Source organism: Agelaius tricolor, unplaced genomic scaffold, assembly GCF_023055355.1.
Source record: "Agelaius tricolor isolate 1412-34295 unplaced genomic scaffold, bAgeTri1.0.p SCAF_30, whole genome shotgun sequence".
Classification (NCBI taxonomy): domain Eukaryota; kingdom Metazoa; phylum Chordata; class Aves; order Passeriformes; family Icteridae; genus Agelaius; species Agelaius tricolor.
In genome coordinates, this window is record NW_027269290.1 from 1,942,219 (window position 1) to 1,966,137 (window position 23,919).

The 23,919-nt window shown below is 45.9% G+C and overlaps 1 protein-coding gene across 1 annotated transcript in view; it reads right to left on the reverse strand.

Moving 5' to 3' along the window:
* Positions 1 to 1,420: 1,420 nt before the first annotated feature.
* Positions 1,421 to 23,919, reverse strand: part of LZTR1 (leucine zipper like post translational regulator 1) — a 36,318-nt gene continuing 13,819 nt past the window's right edge. Inside the window, exons 10-20 of the mRNA XM_071449894.1 lie at positions 16,135 to 16,245; positions 14,900 to 14,992; positions 13,896 to 13,991; positions 12,655 to 12,838; positions 10,662 to 10,831; positions 8,686 to 8,842; positions 7,268 to 7,394; positions 6,048 to 6,197; positions 5,735 to 5,840; positions 4,974 to 5,054; positions 1,421 to 2,224 (exon numbers count right to left, since the gene is read on the reverse strand). Of these exons, the coding sequence (XP_071305995.1) occupies positions 2,108 to 2,224; positions 4,974 to 5,054; positions 5,735 to 5,840; positions 6,048 to 6,197; positions 7,268 to 7,394; positions 8,686 to 8,842; positions 10,662 to 10,831; positions 12,655 to 12,838; positions 13,896 to 13,991; positions 14,900 to 14,992; positions 16,135 to 16,245 (1,392 nt within the window). The 3' untranslated portion in view covers positions 1,421 to 2,107. The remainder of the gene's footprint in view (positions 2,225 to 4,973; positions 5,055 to 5,734; positions 5,841 to 6,047; positions 6,198 to 7,267; positions 7,395 to 8,685; positions 8,843 to 10,661; positions 10,832 to 12,654; positions 12,839 to 13,895; positions 13,992 to 14,899; positions 14,993 to 16,134; positions 16,246 to 23,919) is intronic.

Here is a 23,919-nt window from a genome sequence, read left to right on the forward strand (position 1 = left end):
TTTGTCACCATGCTGGGGCTCACACTGGTTTGGAGGAAAGGGGTGCTCCTGCTCTCCCACCAGCAGTCCCAAGGGCCTTAAAGAGCCAGTGGGGCCTGCATGTGGCAGAGATTGTAAGAATAAGACAAAGCTGGACAGCTACAGTGTTCTGTATTCCTTATCAAAATCAGGGATATGACTGCACAAGCTCCAGTAGAGAACTGGCCAAGGCTGGCAGGAGCATCAGTAACCTGAGAGCCTGCTGGCCATACTGATACCAAGGTGGTGATAACAAGAGCACCTAACTGCCCTGGGAAGCTCATGTGTACACACAGTCTGTGTGTATGATCCCTACAACACCTCCCATCCCATGACCTCCTAGGAAACTCGGGGTGTCCTCTCAGAGAGCTGCATGGTGCTGGCATTTGCACAACAGCAGCCCAGAGGCCAATCTCAGTGGGCTACAAGTGTTCACAGTAAATCTCTGACCCAGCACTCTGGTCCCTATAGCAGTGACTGAGCCCAAAGTCCCCCCAAAGCCAAGAGCTCACAGTGCTGGGTCAGAGGGTGCAGAGGTTGCACATTTCCTCACAAGTGGGTTCAGGATTTACAGAGGGCTGGTTATGGCATGTTCAGCCTGAGAGAATGAGGCTTCCCTGGGCAGTGGGTGTCCTCTAGTGGATCAGCATTACTGGAAATAGACTGTAGTGTTGTTACAAGTTGCAGTGCAGAACCTCTCTAGCTGCCAGCCTGGTTTCCCAGGGAACACAGAACCTGTCAGGACAATTATCATGACCTCTGGTAAGGGACTCCACTATCTATGAAGCATCTGGAAACAATCCCCCTGGTTGAAAAGGTGCCCTTGGCTCTCAGAAGCAGCTGTCACCTCTGGTCTGACTCACCTGAGCAGGCCACCAGGGAGGAGCTCACAGCTGCTGCTCCAGGAACACTTCAGTGAATGAAAATCGTGGCTGCACGGGTGGGAGTGTGAGGGCTGGGAGCTCCTTGTCTTGACAGGGATCCTGCACCACTCCAGCTTCAGACAAGCAGAGAGCAGCCCCTGCAGCTGGAACAGGACAAGGTTTTGATTCCCAGCTTGTCACTCCCTGCCAGGGCAGCCCCAAGGGCTCTGGGCAGGGCTGGGACAGTTCCACCACCAGACACTTTACCAACACCATCCAGCTGTGAGGAAAGGTGGGAAGCATCCAGCACAGAGCTGGGGGCTGCAAGGGGAGGGAACAGCAGCTGCTCCTGCAGGGGCTGGAAATGGCATTCTGCCTTCATTCACCTTCCTGCAAAGGCAAGGGCTCACAGAGACACTTCAATATAAAATTAGTAACAAGATGTAACACACTTATTTTTAACAATGTGACCTTCATCAAGCACAGAACATTTTTTGCTTAATTTTTTTTCCAGAATGAAATCCAAGTCAATCATGAAATGCCAGGAGAAGATGTTAATTCTTTATTAATAAATAGATTTAGAAAGGCTTAGCAAGACAGGATTAATGGATTTGGTGGTCAGAGAGGACTGCTGTAATCTTCCAGTCTGACCTGCTGCAGAGCATAGGTCTGGATTCCTGCAGCCCACCAATCCAGGCAGCTGCACAGGGGCTTATCTGTTAATCCACACCATGGAGTTTCTGAAAAGTCACTACATTCTGGTCAAGGGCCAGTTTCCCTGTGAACACCACGTGCTCTTGTTCCCAGTTTCATTCTGACTTCCCCTTACAGCCCCCGGGCTGGGTCAGCTGAAGCTCTTTAAATAATATTCTTTAAATATTGTATTTCAAAGGATTAGTGACTCTTACTCATGACTGCTTGATTTTACAGTATGAAAGTAATAATGGGTTTGATTATGAACTTAGTAACTCCCCAAACCATGTGGAATTAATTCACGCCTGCAGTGATTTCAAGTCTGCATTTGGGTAACAAATGTAACAAAGTCCAAATGTTGCACAAAGGTACAAACCCAGCAAATCCAGAGAGCACCTCAGCTGCCCCTGCTCCTCCAGGGCTGCTGTAGTGTGCAGACACCGAGCTGCTCCATACACAACAGTAAACCAGAGCCAGCTCTAAAGTGCCAGTGTTTTTCAGGAACAAATGAGAAGGTGGTTTCCCAAGGCATGTCATATGTCTGCACTCAGCTCTGCACACTGCTTGTCTGAGATGTGGGTAGCTAAGGAATCTATGATGTCAAGGAGGAGGAGCTGACTGAGCGAGCGGAGATTTGGCAACTTGGAGACCTTCAAGGAAAACAAAACAGAAAAAACAGGAAGAAATTAAAACCCTCCCCAAATCACAGCTCATGTTATTACTCTTTTACCCTTGGCACCCCACAGCAGGTCCAGCTGGGCACAGATGGTGCAAGAGATCCCAGCTGTGGGGCTGGGCTGCAGGGAACAGACCACAGGGCTTAGAACCAAATTGAGACTGCTGGGAGTGAGGAGCAGCAGGAACCTGCCCCCAGAGCTGCCCTGTGGGTACTGACAGCCCCACTGCTGCAAGACACTGAGCACTCTCCTAAGAGCCGTGCTGACCAGCACAGCCTGAGCTCTGAGATCTGTGGTTTTGCACTGAAAATGTGACTCAGGGCTTGATCCCTTTGCTGCTGTGCTCCTGAGGAAAAGCTCTTCTCAGTATCCATGCTGGTTCTGCTGGCATTCTTCCTGCAGTCAAAGCAGGTCACTGGAGCACTTGCCAACACAAACCTCCACATCAGATAGATGAGAATCTACAACAAACTTTATGCTTTTGGACTGTTGAGAAGCTCAACTGTTTGCAAAAAGGAGCTCTACACATTCCTTCCTTCTCCTCACCCTCATGGTAGGGAGCCAGTGGTCCCTCTGCCCAGAGGCACTAACACACAGGCAGCTCCAGGCAGACCCCAGCACTCACTCACCCTCCCTACCTGCACTGACATTATCACCTCGCTCTAGGGAGCTGCACTGGGATAAAGAATAAAGAATAAAGATGTCCTGAGCAACCTCTGAAGGCCAGGAGGGAAATGGCTGAGGATGCTTTCAGGAAGAGCTCAGGACGGGCTTGTAGCAATATCCCAGTCTAAGGATCTGCCAGGACTGGGAGGGAGAGAGACCCCCTGAGCACTGGTGGGATCTGCCCCCACCCAAGGCACACACTGCAGAACAGATCAGGGTGTCACTGCAAACACAGCACAACAGCAGGTTTATTATGGCTTTTGCACAACACTGACACACAAGAGCCTGGAAACACATTGCCCAAAGCAGTGAACCTCTGGGAAACAGCTCTTCAGTAATGCTCCTGCTGTGGGGAAAACTCCTTAACAGTCCAAATCCAGAACAGCATTAAGTAACTGGAAGAACAGGAGATCCCACAGCCAGGGAGCCAGCCTGCCTGAGCTCCAGTGACCCACAGGGCTTGTGCCTGAGAACAAATCCCCCTCAGAGCCCGTGGCTGGCCCAGGAGCAAGGAGAGAGTGTCTGTGCCCAGCCACACTGAGTCACCCAGCCCAGGCCAAGAATCACACACTGAGGCCTCTCAGGCCAAGGGAAAACATTGCATAATTGAGGTTTCTCCGTGCACATCTGCTTGACAGTCTTCCAGCCACGTTTTGATGAACACTGTTCTACCAGTCAACAGTTTAAATATAAAACATTTCCCCACATCCTGGTGAGGAAGTACAGCTGAGGAACGCCCTCCAGCTCCCCTCGCTGCCTCCCAGAGTTGTAACGTCCACTTCCCCCTGAACATTCTGGGGACAATCACACCTCTTTGTCTTCCTGTGGCCTCCACTGGGAAGTGATTCTGTGATATTTCAGCCCTCAGTGGCTGCAAGGCACTGACCCCAACCCCAGGGATGTCCTGTTCATGTCCTGTCCTGTCCAGTGGGACCATTCCACATCCCTGCTGAACTGGGCAGCTCCACAGGACTCATGGGGCCAGAAGAAAACAGACAGGATGAATGAAGGCAGGGGCTGCAACCTCACGCTGTGGACTCTCCTCTGGGAGTAATTTCTGGATGCTGACTCTACTCTCAATGCTTTTTATGCAATTTCAGTTATTTCTGAATGTAAAATGCGTCATGCTCCAGCAACTTTGGCATTTAATGAAGAGCCTGAAACACCATCCTGTCTCCTCTCCAGACACTAATGGGACATAGCAGTGCTCTTCTTCCCCAGGAGGATTGTGAGTTTAAATATACAAAGCAGAGTGAGCTACTTGAATATTAACTAGGGAATTATTATCAGTATGTGTGTAGCATCCAGAAATCCCAATTCCTATAATTTATCTACCTATTTCAGCAATGCTAATAAGCTGAGCAATGAACTGATGACATGCTGGGGAACTCTCATGGAGGGATCACATCTCATAGGAACAATTAAATGACAATATCCTTATTCTCTCAAGTGAGGACAGAAGTATCAGCACATCGGGCTCTTGACCTTTCCTGCCACGAATGCATAATCCCATCAAAACAGACCCACAGAATTTTTAAGATTGGAAAGGACCTCTAAGACCATAGAGCCCAACTGTTGAACATGGAAATCACAGAGAGCCCAGCCAGGACATGGTAGTTTGTTTTAGAGCACATGACAACAAAACATGTATGACAGAGAATACTTCAAGGGGAGTATGAGGACCACACTGATAATTGCTAGTGAGGGAGAGATTTGTGCCCTCAATGTACAACAAACTTACCCTGCTATACACACACCAACCCAACAAGGCCATGGCACAAAATTAACAGTTGGAACAACTGGAAATGGAAGCAATTTTGGGTAACTTCTGCTTGGAAGGGCTTCACATTTCTAGACTAGCTTGTTCTAGTCTTTAATTTACTTTGGTGTGAGAAATGTGCTAGCAGTCCTGTCAGCGAGTGTCAGGAACATGCAGCCAGCTCTCAGCTGTCTCAAATGAGGAAGAATTAAACTCATTTCTATATGAACATGTCTTTAACCAGGGCAGTGACAGAGGACAGCAGCTCTCAAAAGCCACAGAAAAGATGCAACCAACCTTGGTGAACTGGTGAACGATGATGTGCAGGCAGTGCCTCTTCATGTCCAGGGCCTGGGTCTTGTCAGCTGCCTCTAAAATCTAGAGCAGGAGCAAAAATGTGATTTCCTTTCTGCACAGCTCAGATGCATGAACAGTCCTGACCCAGAGCAGGTAACTCCTCTTAGCTAGGGAACATCTCCACTTTGCATTACAAACTGAATATTTTCTGAACTATTCAAAATTAAGCCTTGGATTTAAAATGTATGGAGTCCTCAAGAACTAATCAGCAGGACTTGCTTCTGCTTGTGCTGCAGAGGTTCAGGCTGCCTGCCTGGGAGCCAGCATTGGCTTTCTTACCACAAAATATCTTTTGTTAGCTCAAACTCCACTGCAAAATCCTATCAGTATCACTGATAAAACAAGACTAAAGTCTGTCACCTGCAGACCACCATTTGCCCTGGAACAAATGCCAAAAAGGGTTTACAGTTGAGTGCTGAGTATGTGGTCATCTTAAAAAGACCTTTAGAGACACAGTTCTGTAACAGGGGATGAGAGCTCAGGAGGAGGCAGGTGAGCAGCACCTGCTGAACCCTGGAGCACAGAACAGAAGTGACACAGTACAGGTAAGGAACAATGCTGCTGAAGGCTGGGCTCCCACACATCATCACACAGGGCCACTGCCACTGGAAGGGCCTGGGCAGTCTCAGTGACCTGGCACTGGGGGTACCCACTTGACCTTTTCTTCTAAGTGACTAACTGAAGTGCTTGGGGACAATTACCTGCAGCACATTCTCCACTGTGACATTCATTTCCAGGTTCTGCTTACAGTAGGCCTGGAGCCTGTTGTTGTAGAAGCCATAATAGTAAGGAGCTGCAAAGAGGTATCTGTTCACTCCATTGAGGAATAAACCAGAAAGAGAAGGTGAGAGCACTGATGGCAAACAAAGCCCTGTGAGGAGAGGGAGTGCAGAGCCTGCTGGTGCCCCCCAACAGACCCTCCCAGGCTGTGCCAGGCAACCCAAAGCAAAAAGGAAGGTGCATGCTGGGCATGCACTCAGACACATCCTCCAACTCCTTGGAATGTGAGGATACAGGGAGTCCTCAGGAGGCATGTTCACTTCTCCATAATAGATGTATCTGAGCATGGACTCGAAGGCTTGCTTGCTGGGAACCATTTCACCTATAGAAATGTTCACTTGGCCATCTTCTGGCATGAATGAACGGAACATGGCTTCAAAGTAACTGCAAAGGGAAATAAAACTGATATAACATATTCTGCAGAGAGATGGTTTAACCCAGTATTGTTCAAAGGCTGCTATTCAGAACTGCAGCTTCCAAAGCAACAAATTCAGGTGACAACCTGGGCAAAAACACTGCTCATTTATTTCTTCATGTATGTCTGTGAAACTCCAAATATAATCCCCCTAATTACCATCAGAACTACCTGAAATTTGTCTGTTTCTTGAAAATTAGGACACATGGTACTTTGATTTTTTCTCTAATTTGCATAAGACCCAGCAGAGAGCTTAAAGCATTATGAATTTCCTTGGTATCTACAGGCTGCCAATCATCAGGGCTGTTTTAAGAGCTGTGAAATGCTTCTGGTAAAATACCACAGTAACTAATACTGAGTATTGTTAGGGCTTTTTTCTGGGAAAAATTGTGATGGTATTTGAAATAGACATTTTATATGAACACTTAATGTTTGGTGGAACATAAGGTGCAGGTCCACAGAACACACAAGTGCAGGACAAATCCACTTCACCCACGCCCTGAGGAGGGAGAACAGTCCCACCATCAGCAGGGTGGACTCCTTTCTCTGCATAAAGCATGAGAACACTCTAGGCTCTGTCATGCACCATTTTTCGTTATGTTTATTCATAACCAGTCTTAAATATCAGAAAGTGAGAAAGAAAATCAAGTTCCACATGACAAAATACGAATTGTTCACTGTCAGAAGGCTCCTTCTGACCTCAGTGGACATCTGTTGCTTTCCACTTCACTGAAACCACCTCATGTTTTCCACCCTTTTTCCCTTCCTGTGATGCTTTGTCTTGCAGTACAGCTTCTCACACACCCTCTGCAGAATCTCTGCAGTTCTAATTTCTTCCTATCTTTCCCTGCTGGGTATCAAATGGAAAAAAAAAATTTAATCACTGCTGCTTAAAGGCTTATTACACTCATTGAGCAAAGCTGCATCTTAACACTTCATGCAGATTTAAGTTCCTCCCTGTCTTGTGAACCAAGCCAGCTGAGCACAGGCTGCCCAGCCCTGCCCTGTCCTTCACACACACTCTTGGTGCAGGGCTCACCTGGAGCGAGCTGCCAGGATGGCTTTGTGGGCTGGCCGTGGGTGCCCGTCCAGCAGCAGGATGATATCACAGAATTCAGTCCCAGCTCCTTCCAGGTAAGCCTTCATGTCCTGAATTAAAGATGTTCCTGAAATTAAACATAATGAAATAAAGACATGATAGTTCCAGGTGACCAGGTACTAACCAACTAACACATGGCCAAGCCAGAGCTCCACCCCCTCTTTCCTTTGGGACTCTCACTGTGAATTTGAGTCCAGTCCTTCCTCATAATCTTGGAGCAAAATGAGCTTCATCCTTCCCCAGCACAGCTGATTCCCTACTGCCCCTCCCAGAACCAAACCTGTCAGCTCTGCTTTTTGCCACTGACAGCAAACTCCAGCTGTGGCCACACTGACAGATGCTCTCTACAGATATGAAAGCTGAATTTTCCCCTCTCTTTGCACTATTTACAACCACAAGGAATATAACATTTTGTGTCTTAATGAAAAATCTTCCCAAATTAGCAACAAAGGCTTCTTTTATCCAATATTTAATCAACCTTTGTAAATACACAACTGAGAAATAGAGCACATCCAAGTCTGCTCCAAACTCACTCATATTTTCAAAGTTCATCTTTCAGTTTTTAATGTTTGGGTCTCTCACACCATTCTAGCTCTGGATACAGAACTGGCTGTGTCACCTTCCCAGCCAGTGCACTTCACCCCCCTGGGACAAATGCCAGACAAAGCCTTTCTACTTGACCTTCCAGGACAAGCTTCCTTCTCTTTCTCTTCAGTTCCCAGTTATTTTTGTGCAGCACTCCACACCAACACTGCCAATGCCTCTGAACTTTGTGGCCTTAGAAAATTTCATTACATTCCTTGTGTTGTGTGTCAGGATGTTAAAATGTTGAGTAAGACTAGTCCCAAATCAGCCCCTGATGAATTTCCCAATAAAGCTGTAAATCACATCTTTCTCTTCTCCTCCATATCTCCTGTTCCTTTCACACGGGCACACAGAGCAGTGCCTCATTCACAAGCTCCTCCTTCCTCCTGCTCCTCCTTGGTGAACACCTTCAAGCAGCCTGTTTCCCTGCTCAGCTTTGTCACCCTTCAGCCCCTTACAGTGACTGTCCACTGCCTTTTTTGGATCATTCTTTACACCCTTCTGCTTCTTCTCTCATATCTCTGAAGAGGATCAGGATGGTTTATTGCAAGAACACGATCCCATGTACATTGATGGGACACTGTTCTGATTGAACCTCACTGGGAACAGAACTGTTGTGCTCCATCTCAGTCCAGCAGAGAGCCTGAGCAGCTATCCCAGCTGGGAACTGCTGGGCTGCAGAGGGCTGCTTCCCACACACCTCCCCAGGCTAAGCAAGCCATGAGCAAAGCCAAAGCAGCAGCTGGACTGACTCCATAGGGCAGGGAGGTTACCGATGTCCAGCGGCTGGTCAGAGTGGGTTCGGACAGGAGGCTGTTGCTTTCTCCGCACAATCTCCACAATGAGGGATGAAGAAAGATGCTCAAACTCCTTCATCATTATGACTTGATTGAAATGGGATTCCTTCACCACAAAGTTCAGGCAATGTTCCTTAAAAATACACCAATATTAATTAAGAAATTGATGGTTTATTGTTTGAAGTCATCTCAGAGCATCCCATAAATCTTACATGTTGCACGTGAATCAACCATCCTTTCCTTTGAACCTCCACAGGGATCCTGCATCTGGAACTATCCAACAGTGATATCCTCATCCTTCCTAAAAGACCTTTTAGGCTCCTCCTTGAACAGAAAATTCAGGACAATTCTAAGCATCTAGAAAAATTTGACTAGAAATATTAACAAGGAAGAGATTAACTGCCCCATGAGCTGCTCCAAAGCTTTCTAAAACAGGAATCTCAGGAGATACTGAAAACTTCACAGAGATAATGAAGATTGGTTGCTACCTCATAATAACTTTTAACATAATTAGATGCCAAAAGTTAATTAAAAGGGTGAAAAGATCTTAACTCTTGACACTCTCCATCAAGGGTCCAAAGAGCTTACAGGATTCCTTGTGTGGGTTTTGCCTGAACCTTTTCCATAACAGCAGCAAAGTGTTCAAGGGCTCTGGAATGCTCTTGTGTAATAAGCTTCTTACAAAAATCAGTGTGGTGAAAAGGTAACAAATGAACCAGACCCAATGCTAAACAGTTAGAGACCAAAAAAGGGCACTTTATTTCCCAGTATGAACCAAGGCTTCCCCTCATTCCACTTTTATAAGCAATAAATACAATCTACACCAGCTCACCATAAGGTAGGTGCAAATTCACCCAAAGAATCATTACTACTGTCTGTTTCTGGCAGTTTATTCCACCTGGATCCAAAGGTATCTGTCAGGACTCACCTGTGAAACATTTTAAATCAGGACTGGGATTCCAGAAAGGACAGCTTTCTACAGAGGACCCACCCATGAGGACTAATGAGCACCTGAGCAGACAGGATGCCAGCTCAGGGTGGTCCTGCCCAACTGGAGCCATGTGCAAGAGCCTCTGTCACTCCAGAGGTGGCCAGGGCAGGTGGGAGCACCAGATCCACCAATGAGCTTCTGGGCAGCTGATGGCACCATGATGCCATGCACCAAAGGCTGAGTCAGCATTTACACACTTGCTGCTGGCCCTGCTTCTTCCTCCTGGGGGCAGTTCCTCTCCCAGATCCAGAGCACACACAGTGCCTGAGGAAGTGCTGGTGCACGCTGCTTTCTGCAGCCTCACTGTGCTTGCAGACACCAGCAATACAGTCACTGCTGTGCACAGGCTGAGCATCCTCAGCAAGCACTGCACACTCCTGCTCTGCCTCTGGGTCTGGGGGCAGGAGCTGCCTCCCTGCAGGTTCAGCAGAGCTGGCTCTGGGCACTGCTCTGGGATCAGCACAGCCAGCACCTCTTGGGCTGCAGCCAGGGGTCAACTCCATCCTGATTGTCACCCAACACCCAAAAGCCTCTCACCCACCACAGAGACACAGAATCACTGGCACATTTTGTTTTTCAGTGCAAAGGGCTGAGAACAGAGTTTAGTTTTTCATTCTAGAAAATGAAAGAACCTATCTGCAGTGTCAGTATACATAACACAGCAAGACCAGGAAATGCACTGGTTCCATCTTGCTGCAGCAAGAGTGAACTGATGAAGAGCCAAAGTCACTCTGCCCTTGACATTCTACAAAGCAGATATGCAAAAATATTGAGCATGTATTGAAAAAGCCTACATAATATCACAAGCCACTGTAGGACAACCCATGCTAAATATACTCAAGCAACTGTAATTAAAGGAATGATGAATTTGCAAAAGCTGATACCTTTGGCCAAATGTTAATTACATAATTTTCTTTTTTAAAAATTCTTATCAGTTACTTTGTATGCAGAATGTGATTACCTTTAGCTGATCCAGCTGAAGCTTGTTAGCATTCTCACACACAATGAGCACATTCTGCAGATCTACAGATGCTTCGATATACTGAAGGCAGAGCTGTTCCAGCCGAGAGAGCTTGAAGTTTAAGGCCAGCTTGTACACATCCATAATGAGTAACACATCCTGCACATGACCTGAAATTGCAAGAGGGAAAACTGCTGGAAAGCCCACAGAACAAAGAGATGAACCTTTCTGAAAGTATTTTTTATATCAACTGGAGCAATCGGAATAGTAGAACAGGGAGTGGCTGGAGTATTTTTATAGAGAAAAGAATTCCATTCCTGGTTAGATAAAATCTGAATCACTACTAGAAGAGGAGGTTCAAATTTGAAGCGTGCAAAAGACAAAGATTTTGTGACAATCTGGACCACAATCTTTTGAAACCCTCCAAAGATAGTGAAGTGATTCTCTAAAATCCCTGACAAGGCCCAGAGCTTGCAGCCCAATTTCTCACAGTGCCCAGATGCCAACAGCCAGAGTCCTTGGGGTTTACACAGTATTAACAATCAGCTCCCTGATTCTGACAGACCCTGATGAAGGTACTCTGTGCTTTCACTCTGTGCTTCAGCCTGCACAGACCTGGTCTACAGGAGCTGAAGTGAGAGAGAGCAGAGGAGACCCTTTTAGGCACTGCAATGGGGCTACTGGGACACCAACTCAAGGAATAATCCCCCATGGCCTTTGCTTTCCTCACAGGAGATCTCTGCCCATCTGCTCTAACTACTTTTTAATAGAGAAAAGCCCTCTCACATGTCACGTGCCTTCCCTGTGTCTAATTGGAAAATCCCATTTGATGAGCATGCCCAATTCCATTAGCTCAGCCTCTGGATGGCTCCCCAGGGTGCTGCTCTCTGAGCTGAGAGGAGCTACTAGGAATACAAATGGGCAGGGTAGGGCCCATGGAGGATCCCAGCAGAAGGGGGAGCACCAGGGAGAACCCCTCATGGGCTGGGAAAGAGGGGCAGGCTGCCTGGGAAGCCTTTAACAATGGGAAGAGCTCAGGGGTCCAAGCCTTCCCTTGGCCTGAGGCTGTCCCAAGGTGAGGGTTCTGAGGATCAGCAAATGGCTGGGGGCAGGATGTGGCAATGTCAGCAGAATGCAGGGAGCAGTTCCCTCACCCCCAGTCAGTGGGATCATTCTCAGACAGGCCTCCTCACAGGGAGAGCCTTGGCACAAATGGACATGCATCACTTTTTTCCTGAGAATTATCTTTGCAGAAAGCAAAGCTCTTGGAGTGAAGCTGAAGCAAAGGTCAGTGCTAGGACAGCTGTACCTCACTGTACTTCACCAGGCCCCATGGCTGCAGCTTCCCCAGCCCCAGCAGCTGGAGTTCCTTGCTGTATCCAGTTGTATCCAGCCCCCCTCCCATTGCCCCACAGCCCTCACCACTCACACAGCCAGGACCTGGATTCCCTGTGTGGAAGCTGCAAGATCTCTGGCTGTTACTTCCCTACCCACAAGTGTTTTTAACTCAGAGAACTTCAATTGAATGCACCAAAAGGATTTTTCCTTTCTTGAGGCATTCCTTCAGATTGGATTTTTAACAGGTGATAAATGCTGGCTTGCACACCTTTCTCTGTGGGCTCAGCTTAAAATGAATCAAAACAATATCAGAAAAAGGAAATAAGCCAAGCCAGGATAAGATACATGGTCCTTCCAAGCAGGATGCTGTGATGTTCAAAATACCACAATATTTTTGTTTGTTTGGGGTTTTTCACACCTTTTGGAATGATCAAGAACTTGTTCTTCCTTGATATTTGAAAAGAATTAGGGGAATTAGGAAAAAAAAATCATAGTTAGTACTCTCTGATAAAAATCTGCTTTTGTTTAATCTCAGGTTAGTAATGAAGTGCTCAGCACAGGACTGATCACCTGCAAATGCTGGATGCTGCTGTTTCTGAACACGTTTTCCCCCCTCCCCTCCCCAGTGCCAGTGTTAGCTCACCCTCCTCCCTACCTTTGCGGGGATACTTTATCTTATCTGTGTACAGGAACTGCATGAGCACCTCAAAGGGCTGCGCCTCGGCCTCTCGGATGGGCACCTCCAGCAGCGGCTGCAGTCGGCACAGCTTGACATTGCCACCAATGCCATCCTTCTGGCATGTGCTGTGTCCCTCCTCTTCAATGTCTTGCTTTGATTTCTAATGAAACAGAAAAAACCACCCAAACATGGCACAAGCCTGTGCCAGTTCACACAAGTTACCAACAAACCAGAGGATCCTTCTCCTTACTCCATATTCTTCAAGAGTCAGGATCTCTTTAGCTTCAGGATTATCTTGAAGATAGCAAGGAATTCATGTCTTAGACTTACTGTTCCATATCCTGGGACACACATGGATGAGAACACAAGTAAGCTCCTGGATACAGGTCAGAAGCAGGACATCAGAGCAAGGGAGGAATGAACTGCACTGAATTCACATTTCTGCCCACAGCAGGGACAGCCTCACTCTGTGAGGAGGGACAGGTGGGAGTAGATTCCACAAACCCTGCCTTGCAAAGGCACAGCACAAAGTGCTGCACAGAAGTATTTTAAAGCACTCTGTTACTTCAAGTTTTACTTTGACAGCCTTTTCCCACAGCCTTTCCAGTGGCAAAACAATTAACTGGGGGGCAGTGAGGCATCCACATCTTACTGCAGATCGTGTGCTCCTCCCTCCCCAAAAGCCCATTAAATGTTTGCTGCTGAAAAGATGGAAGTAGTCAAAATTAATAGACAATGATTAGAAGGCACCAGACTTTCACCTCTGGAAAAAGTAAAAAAATACAAAGTTTAAGGGAACAGAGGCAGCTGAAACCCTTAGCATTGCCTTTCTTCCCTCTAATCTGTCTGATCTTGTGGGCCATCCCCATGACACAGCTCTACCACCCCCACAGAGAAGGGTACACACACCTCTCTGGGGCATTCCACAAGATTAGACCTCAGACAGCTACAAGAGCTTCCAAGAACCACACTGTCAAATCCAGATAACTGGATTAACTCTGGCTCCTCCATGTTACACTCCTGATACACATCCAGTAGCCTTAGTTAATACTAATGATCTTCTTTATTTTACTTGCTCAAGAGCACCTTAGCATCAGACACTGCTCCTGTCCTCCAGCTGTCTCAACAGATATTACTTTTCTCCTGACAACCTTATTCCCAAAGCTGGGCAGAATAAGCCTTACCTTGCTACAAGGCTACTTTTCCAAAACACTCACCTGTTTCACCCTCTCCCTGGCCTGCATGATTTTCTTTTTCAGCCACTTGCAGCGAGCGGTGACGATCGCAGTGTGCCCTCGGACTCGCTCCTCCTTCTGCCAAAGGCAAAGGCAGAAATCACATTCAGCTTCTATCCCCAAATCACATGGTCATGGCAGATGGCAGAAGCCATAGAAACCTGGGCTGAACTCCAGGTTATGATACATTTCAAGTTAAAGGCAGCCTTACATCTGCTCTGCACATACAGATGAAATTCAACACCTATTTCCCCAAAGGCTAATGGCAAACACCATTTGGGAAAGAGCCTGGTCACATTCACTGCGTGGAAGCTGCTGTGTCACTTATAGTGCTTTTTATTCTTGAATCTGATTTTCTGTTTAGTTTTCCCTTTTCAAAATAACAGTATGGTTTTTGCTATTGTTTGCCATAATTTATTTCACCTGTTGTTGAGGATCTGTTCTCTGAGCTTTGCAAAGCTTTTTCTGACTTTTCCTTTTTGCAAAAGGAATGCAGGTAAATTCAAATTTCTCATGTTTATCTTCAGAAAACCTCTTCTCTGTTAAATGTTTTAACTGTTTGCATTACTAAAGAACCATTCCCCTGTACTGCTTTTTCTCATTCTCTTTTATTTCAGTAGTTAAAAATGGCTATTGAAATGATAATGGATTTGCAAAACACTGACCTGCCTTCCTAGGAGACAACTGGAACCTGGGAGTACAGAGGTCATTGGTAAATTTTCATATTGCAACTCTGTATAACATGCCTCGATAAATTCAGGTTAAGTCAGTGACCCACAGATCTTCTCAGTTTAAAAGATTCTTCTCCATTGCAGCTTTACAAATTTATCTGGATCAGTGAAACTTAGTAAACCAGGCAAACAGTTCACCAGTGATTCATTCCCAGGGTTTCTGGCACAACCACTGCACAATTTGCTTTTTCCCAGCAAACACATCACACACACAGTAACACCCCCACTGGCACCTCTCCAATAAATTCTACTCACCTCTCCCAAAACAAACTCCAAGTCACTGAACTGTCTGTTTTCCCACAGCCTTCCATAGTCCTCATGGAGAGTGCATTTAGGGTAACAAGAAAACTAAAAAAATAAAACCCCACAGAAGACAGAATTTCAGTGGCTATATAAACTTCAAATCTCACATTGAAGCAGAGGAGCCTGAGGTCAGATCCCCTCAGGGTCTGCAGCTTCCTCACAAGGGGCAGTGGAGGGACAGCTTCAATCTCTGCTCAGTGTGAGCAGGGACAGGACCCAAGGAAGGGCTGGAGCTGTGTTAGGGGAGATTTAGGCTGGAGATCAGGAAAGGTTCTTTCCCCAGAGGGTGCTGGCACTGCCCAGGCTCCCCAGGGAATGGGCACAGCCCCAAGGCTGCCAGAGCTCCAAGAGTGTTTGGGCAGAGATGCCCAGGGTGGGATTGTTGGGGTGTCTGTGCAGGGCAGGGGTTGGACTGGATGGTCCCTGTGGGTCCTTCCAGCTCAGCTGATTCTATGATTCTATAACCAAAAGAGCCAAGGTGACATCCACAATCACTGGATTTTGTTACTAACTCAGCCTCAGTGTAGCACATAAAGCAGAATGTCACAAGCAAACCAAACACAAGCAAGGGCTTCCCCCATGGTGAGGTTAAGGACAGATAACACAGTGTAACACTGACTCATCACAACTTCCAGATACGAGGATTCAGAGGTTGGGAGTCTCACCTGCTCTCAGGACTTGTCTGAGGGTGCCATGCAATAAAAATAGACTTGACTGTATGTGGGATTTAATCTAGTGTGAGTATCCTGAATTTAGAAATTTCAATTCCCATAGCTACGTCAGATGGGAGTGGGAGAGCTGCATGGAGATGAAACCGCAATACAAAACTGCCCCAGAGCCCTGAGCAGGACAGCACATGAAGAGGAGCAGCCAATTTTAATGAAATAATAAAGCAAATCCCATCTGCTACACTTTCCAATGATTTGTCAAAATTGTCATGATCTCTGTAGGACTTCAGAAGGCACTAGAGGGTTTGACCTTACCAAAATGTCTGTCCAAATAACATTTCTCAGAAGATTCTAAAGACACACATTAACCTTTGAAAGCTGAATCTGAAATACAGAGGCTGCCTGCAAGAAGGACATGGACTAAATGCTGTGGAGCTCATGGTGAGCTAAACCAGACACTCCACAAACAGGACTCATGTGGAATTGGTGGGGAAGTGAGTATGTTTATCAGCAAATTACCTGGAATCTGTACATCTCTCCACTTCTGATGTTATTGTCCACTGTGCCACCAAAGATGTACATAGCATCCGAGATAACGGCTGCTGCATGGAAGAGTCTCCCACTGGGTAACTGGGGAAAGAAAATAGGGAATAAACAGAAAGAAAAGGACAAAAAAGGCAAGGTAATAAATAAAAGCCCATTATTCTGCCAAGAAAAAGGATATGCTATTAGCAGATCAAGAGTGAAAAGGGAAAATCACAGACTATCTGAATTGGAAGGAACACACAGGGATCATCGAGTCCAGCTGTGACTGGGGATCGAATCTGCAACCTCGGCATTACAAGGACTGAGCTCTGACCAAACCAATGCAGCCTGGGGTCACACACTCACACACACACACAGACAGACAGACAGACACACACTCACAAACACACTCACCAACACACACACACACACACACTCACTCACACACACACACACACACACACACACACATTCTCACACACACACTTGCACAGACACACTCAGACACACTGATATGCACATTCACACACACTCACACTCACCCTCACACAAACACACACTCACACACTCAGATACACACTCACACACTCACACACAAACACACACACTGACACATTCACACTCCCCCCCCACACACACACACAAACACTCACACTCACACACTTGCATGCTATGACTGACATTTGCTGTACCTCAGGATTGTTTCCTAGCATGTCTCTAGAACATATTGTCCAGTCACATTTAAGAACTGCATTCACTGCACCTTCTAATCACAGTGGTACCTACACAGCTCTACCCATCATGGCAGTTACAAAATGTATCATTTACAAAATTAAAGCCAATGTCATTTTCCACATAAACCCCACTCATACTTTAGAAATAAGCAGATTCTGCAAATGTGATCACTGTGCTTATTCCAAATGCTGTCAGGAACTTGAAAGGTGAATGATCATCTACCTCAGCAGGACTGAGCCCCAGGCCTGTGAGCACCCACCTCCCCCACAGCTTGAAGGGCTGAACCATCTGCCTAAGGCCCCAGGAATGGCCAGTGCTGAACAGGAGCCCAAGGCTGGAGCTGTTTGCAGAGTTGGCACTTCAGAGCCACAGCTCTGGTCTCCATCCTGCCAGCTCCACAGAAAGAAAAGCCCCCCACACTGCAGCTATTTATAGGGCTGAGGGATCACACCATCCCTGCAACAAACCCCACCTCCGAGTTGCAGCATCGGGTGATTTTTGAAGCCAAAGCCACCATGGCCCTCCTGCAGAGCACAGACTACAGCATTTTTACTCATTTCTTCTGAGGCTGCACAAAGGTGTGTGAACACATCAGCATATCTCACTGAGAGCTCACAGAAAGCCTTCAAGTGGTGAGAGAAACTTCTTTTTTTTCCCTCTAGTTTGATCAGGCTTTTCGTCTTCCAGGCAGTAAATCTCATTAAATCTTTGCCTACAAAATAAAAAGCCCTCTGGTATAAGAAATCTTGGCTTCTTGTACATATTTATAGACACCACTCAAGTAAAGTCAAACATGAAACAAGATTATGTTTATCTGGAGAGGCAGATTTTCCAGGAAAGCATGCTGACTGGCAGTTTCCATTCCCACCAATTCACCCCTCTCACCACAGTATCACACAACAGCCTCATTTAGCCTGTTACTCACCACACTTTCCATGACTTGTTCTCCTCCTCAAACTACGGCTTTTAAGGAGACAATCCCCCAGTCAGTAACTAGGACATGGGTATTTTTCTCAGATGTACAAACCACAGGCTTGCTCACCTGAAAAGGCACATTTGCCTGTGCCAGTTTAACAAACCCTCTGGATTCCTCTGGATAAACAAGATGCCTTCTGTATCCAGCATGTTTCATGGATACTTTATCAAGGAAACTTCAGAGTTAGCTCTAATAAATACTGGGATGGGTTATGGAATAACACTGATCTGTTAGTACATTCCTGCCTGGACCCAGTTCCATACCTCTCTGAAAGAGGATGAGATTACTGTCAAATATAATCTATTTCTATGGCCTCTGCTTGTTCCTAGCAGTAATCTCATTACCTAAATAAGATGTATTGATTGAAATAATCAGCCATATTGTAATGGGTTAAAAATACATCTGTCACCCTCATCAACTGGAGCTCCAACCTCATCCCAAAGTAACAAGTTTGTTTGCCAAGACCCATTCCCACACAGCTAGGCAGGCTGGTGTTAGCTGTACTGTAACATCTTTCTCACAACTAACTGCAACCAAAACCAAACAAAAAGAACTGTTCTAGCAGAGCTCAAATGCAGCCCACCTGCTTTAGACTTATTCAGGTAATTTTCCACTTTTTCTAAATTAATAATATTTTAGTTTTGCTTTTAATTAAAATAATTCTCAAAATTCTCTAGTATTTAATTTTTTTAAGCTGCCATTGAATTTAACAACCACTTTTTTTTTTTTTTCAATCAAAAAGCCTTACAGCTTTGAAACAACTGGTGCCAGAAAGCAAACATGAACCACCTGAATATTTAACCAAGTAAGATGTACTTGCCAGTCACATCATATTCAGCTCCAACAATCTCTATGGAACGCTGTAATGATGATTTCTCTTTTGTAATGGTTGGTACTGGCCAAGGAACCAGAGCTCTGCAGTTACTAATAACTAAAGTAATCAAACAACTTTACTTTCTAAATACACAGACCACATTCTTAAAGACAGAAATGTAAGACATGGAATGACAGCCTGGAACAGAAAAGGCCATGTTCAGTTCTCAAAACATTGTGCAGCTGAGAGTTACAGGGTGTTTGTTTTACTGAATCAGAGCAGAATTCAGGCCAGCACAAACCCCCACGTGGAGATGACGATGCTGCAGTGACATTTTGGTGCCACCCGCATGGGGAACAACGCTCGGCCCTCCCAGCACCAAGGGTTTGGCCACAGCAACTTTGTCCCAGTGCAAGGAAGGAAAGCTGGGCCCTCAAGAAAAGTTTCAGGAGGAAAGAAAGGTTAAGAGAGCTCAGGAGCACAAACAGCTGTTGAGACACTCCCCAGTCCCCACGTTCCTCATTCACCAATACCAGACACCCAGAACCTGCCCTTATCTTGAATTTTTCACTGGGAGATCTCCCAGGCTGCCAAATCCAGCTGCTGAATACACTCATCCCAGGCAGAGTTTATAAGAAACAGCTACAAAATACCACCTACTTTGCTAGCCAGGATGGTCAGAAAGGATGAGAGGAAATGGCTCAAATTGCAGCAGGGAGGTTTGGGGTGGATATTAGGAAACATTTTCTCCTTAAAGGGGTAGTAAGCATTGGCACAGGCTGCTCAGGGCAGTGACAGAGTTACCATCCCTGGAAGTGTTCAAAAGGTGCACAGCACTTGGGGATATGGATTAGAGGGGAATGTGGCAGTGCTGGATGGATGACTGGACTTGATGATCTTGAAGGTCTTTTCCAACCCTACCAGTTCTGTAATTCTATGATTCTAATTTCATCTGCTGGCACAACTCCAGATGGTCCTGTGTGAATCCAAAGGGATTTGTCTTTCTCATTCCTGTTACATACAGGAATGCTAAAAATCACAGACAAAGAGGCACTGCCAATCTGACTGTATTTGTCAGCTCTAGATCCTGTACTTATCTCTCCATCAATGTGATCTCCTTACTTTGTTAACAGTGCCTGACAGAAGAAATTCTGGATTCAATCCTGACACTTCCAATGATGGGGGCTGGCACCCCTCTCTGAGCTACATCACCCTGTTTCATCTGCTGGAGTGGTTTCTCTATTTAAGGTTAATGAGATTTGCATCTGAGGATCTTTACAAGCTGGAATCTTTGCTTTCAAAAGCAGAGCTCACTGGTCACCTTTGCTTCCCTTTCAGTACCCCCTTCCACACTGCAGGCATGACTCAAGCCATCACTTTCAAAATAAAAGCATTTCACAAGGCTTTCTTTCCTCTCATTTCTTGTGCTCAGACTCACACTGCAGCCTGTCCAGACTGCACAAATGGAGTTTGTCCTGTGCTGCTCACCAGGCTCCTAATTTGACTCCCAAAGCTGTGCATTAAAGTTGCCTCTCCCTGTGCCCGAGCACCCAGCATCATTCAAATAGGTGAGATTACAGCAGCCCTGAGCATCACCTCTGGGCCTGAGCACATATACTTTAAAATAAACTCAGTAATACCTGTGAAAACCCCTTCATAAACTCATTGATTTAAATTTTGATCTCACCAGGAATATATTCAGCTTAGCTTGAAGTCCTTAATAAATTAAGTTGAAGCAATGTAAAGTAAAATTAAATAGTGAAAGAAGTAAAATGAATCATTTCCACTCAGGGGTCAATAGTAGCCTGCTCTGTGCAATTTAGAACTTGCACATGCAGAGCCAAGGCTTAAATGATTCTTGGATTACAGCTTAAGTTAAATAGCTCATGAGAAATTGCAAGAGGGGGAGAAAAGGAGCAGAGAAGAAAAGGCATATATGAAAGTGGAATTTCTCTCTCCTATAATAAGTTAAATTTCCATTTTTAAAGTCTTTTTCACTTTCAAGTGTTTCTTTATTTACCTCTGAGTCTGCTGTAGGTCCTTGTTTTACTGTTGCTATGCTGAAATCTAAACCAAATACATCCCAAGATTTTTTTAAACCCCATTCTCTGGAGGCCACAGTGGGAGCTTCCTCTGGGGCAGATACCCTGTCAAGCCAGTGCTGGGTAGGACACCTGGTTACAAAGTTTAAAAATAAAAGTGTGTAAAACTATCAATGGAAAGCATGAGAGACTGGACATGGAGCAGCAGTCCCCTGCAGCTGAAGCTCCATAAGATCATCCCTGTGTATCCAGAACATTCAGGGTCAGTGCAGAGAAAGCTCTGTGGTCTTGTTTGGAACCCATCACTGTGACTGAACCATTAACATTTTAGCTGTGTGGTTTCCTCAACGTTTGTGCAACGACAGAGACACAAAGCAAGGAAATCTCTTGCATTAGCTGCTTTTTGTCTGCCCTCTTTCTCCCAATGGCTCTTCACAAATCACAGAATCTGAGACTGCCTCAGCTTGGGAGGGACCTTAAAGCTCACCCTGTCCCACCCTCTGCCATGGACAGAGACACTTTCCACTAGCCCAGGCTGCTCCAAGCCCCACCCAGCCTGGCCATGGACACTTCCAGGGACGAGGATGAGAAGCTGAGGGGTTTGCTCACTGCAAGCAGGCAAAACACAGATCACAAGCTAAGATGGTGAAGAGGGAATATCCATCAGCTATTCCCAAGTCTGAGACAGCCTTCCCACGTTTTGTCTTGATGAAAAAACAGGCCAGATGGATCATCCCAAAGGGACAACCTGTGTTTTATGTCAAAGCTGACTGACACACTGGAAGAGGATGAAGTAAAGCCTTTCCTCAGCTGGCAGGTCAGCAGCACACACAGAGCCATGGCTTGCCCAGCTCTTCTGGACAGGCAGCAGAACTGGGTCGGGGACAAAAATTCAACCTCCTTGTAGTGAGATTCACTCTCTTGGCTGTGAGGAATGCATTAACTATGCTATTATTGCAGGCTGTGACTACTTGTGCTGTTGCAGTGCTTATCTTCCCTCTCTGACTCCTTTCTCAGAACATTTTAATAAGCTTCAGTGCTTTTTGTGATAGAAATTTCAACATTATGGGCAATACTAGGACATTGCTAAAATCAAATCCTCTGCAGCTGTTTAAAGGTTCTCCATTCTTACTCTCAGCTCCTCAGAAGCCTTACATTTACAGAATAGATTTATAGCTGTGTAAATGTTCATTTTCCTCACACTCAGCTATGAATGAGCAGGATTATGGAAGGAAATTGTTGCACTGAACTCAAAAGCCAGTAATGATGTGCTCAGATTTCTTTATAATTAAAAGCTCAAAGCCAAAATAAAATAAGAAGACCTAAAGCCATCAACAAACCAACCTGGTGAACCAACATAAACTAACAGGTAAAAGAATTATCTATTTTTCTCTGAAACTGGAAGAAAACCATAAGCTACAAAAGGTCCAAAGGAGCTGTCACTACTGGGAGATTGGGAGCTGCTGATACCTGAGATGTTTCCACACAGTTACACCAGGCAACAGCATCAAACTCAAACAGATGGACAGACAGAGCTTTGGATGGTCTTTAGGTTCAAGGAGGTTTAAGGATTTAAAATGTTTTCCCATGCTGGGTGCAGACAATCTCTGCTTTCAGACAAAATTGGAACAGACACATGTTAGAGTGAACTTCAAGACATGCAGCTCTACAAATGAAGACAAGCAGGCAAATGCTGAAGGATTTTACTGAGCCTTTCCATAGGCTGCTGCTCCTTTATTGGGCCTTTCCTTAGGCTGTCATTCCTTTCAGATTATGGCAACAGAGTCATCCAGTTTATCACTGCAGTTACCCAAGTGTAACCAAAGTGCTGTTTATAACCCAAAAAGTATCTATTAATTTTAAAAATCTGGCCTGGTATGAACTTTGGGAACACAGCTAACCATGAGCCAGGCAACTGCACTGCTGTCCCAAGAAAGTTACAGAGAAAATCCTCCTGGAAGCTACTTGTACCACATGAAAGAGGTGACTGGTACCAGTCAGCAAGGATTTACCAAGGGTAAATTTTTCCTGACTAACCTGATCACCCCCTTCAAAATGCTTCATGGGTTATAGGAGGGCACTGCATTCTCAGCAAGTCTATGCTTGATAGCAAATTGTCTGGAGCAGCTGAAATGCTGGAGGCTGATATTCCAAAGGACTTAGCCAGGCTGGAAAATGGGCCTATGGGTGCCTCAGGAAGTGCTGCCAAGTCCTGTCCCCAGGACAGTCATTCCTTGCAATGATACAGGCTGGGGACTGGCTGTCCAGAACACAGATGTGGTGGACAGGGAGCTGCAGAAGGTTCAGCAGCATCCTCTGGCAGCACAGCCAGCAGCCCCTCAGCTGTTACAGCAGCTCAGGGATGGGACTTGTCCTCCTCTACTCACCCTTTTTAAGCCCTCAGCTGAAGCACTCTGGGATCCCCAGTACAGAAAGGCATTGACCTATGTAAGTCCAGAGGAGGGACACCAACAGCAGGGCTGTGATCAAGGGCTGGAGCACAGGATGCATGAGAGGAGAGAAGGCAAAGGAGGCACCTGCCTGCAGGGAAGTCAGAGCTGCTCTTCAGAGAGTGGCCTGGTGGGAAGAGAGGAGCCAGCAGACTCAAGTCAGCACAGGAAGTTCTTTCTTAGTGTGAGAGGAAAATGTCTTTGATCATGATAGTGCACAAGCACTAGGAGATGGCTTCCCATGATAGTGGGAAGCCAGGAGAAGCTCCTGGATCTCTAACCCTGGAGATACACAGGAATGGAATGGAATGGAATGGAATGGAATGGAATGGAATGGAATGGAATGGAATGGAATGGAATGGACAATGCCCTGAGCAGCCTGCTTCAACCAGACATGCTCTGAGCATGAGGTTGCATTCAAAGCCTTGGAAGTCCTTTCAATCCACCTGCTTTTGTGATTCTAAGACTTCCTCCTGTTGTTTAACAAGTTGCAGGGCTGGGACACAGCTGTGCTCTTGTTACAACAGAAATTTAATTTGCATCCAAGATGGAAACTTAGCTTTTACTTTTCCTCTTTGACAGTACAGACAAGAAAACAGGGAATAAAAGCTCCATCACAGACTCACAGAATGAACCTCTTCAAAAGCTATTTCCATTCCTTTGCCCCACACAGGGTGAACAATACTTACTCTGTTTCTGAGAGAAAAAATTCCAGCCTGTTCTTAGAGATTTCCTCTGGTAGACTTCTCAAGACATCTCATG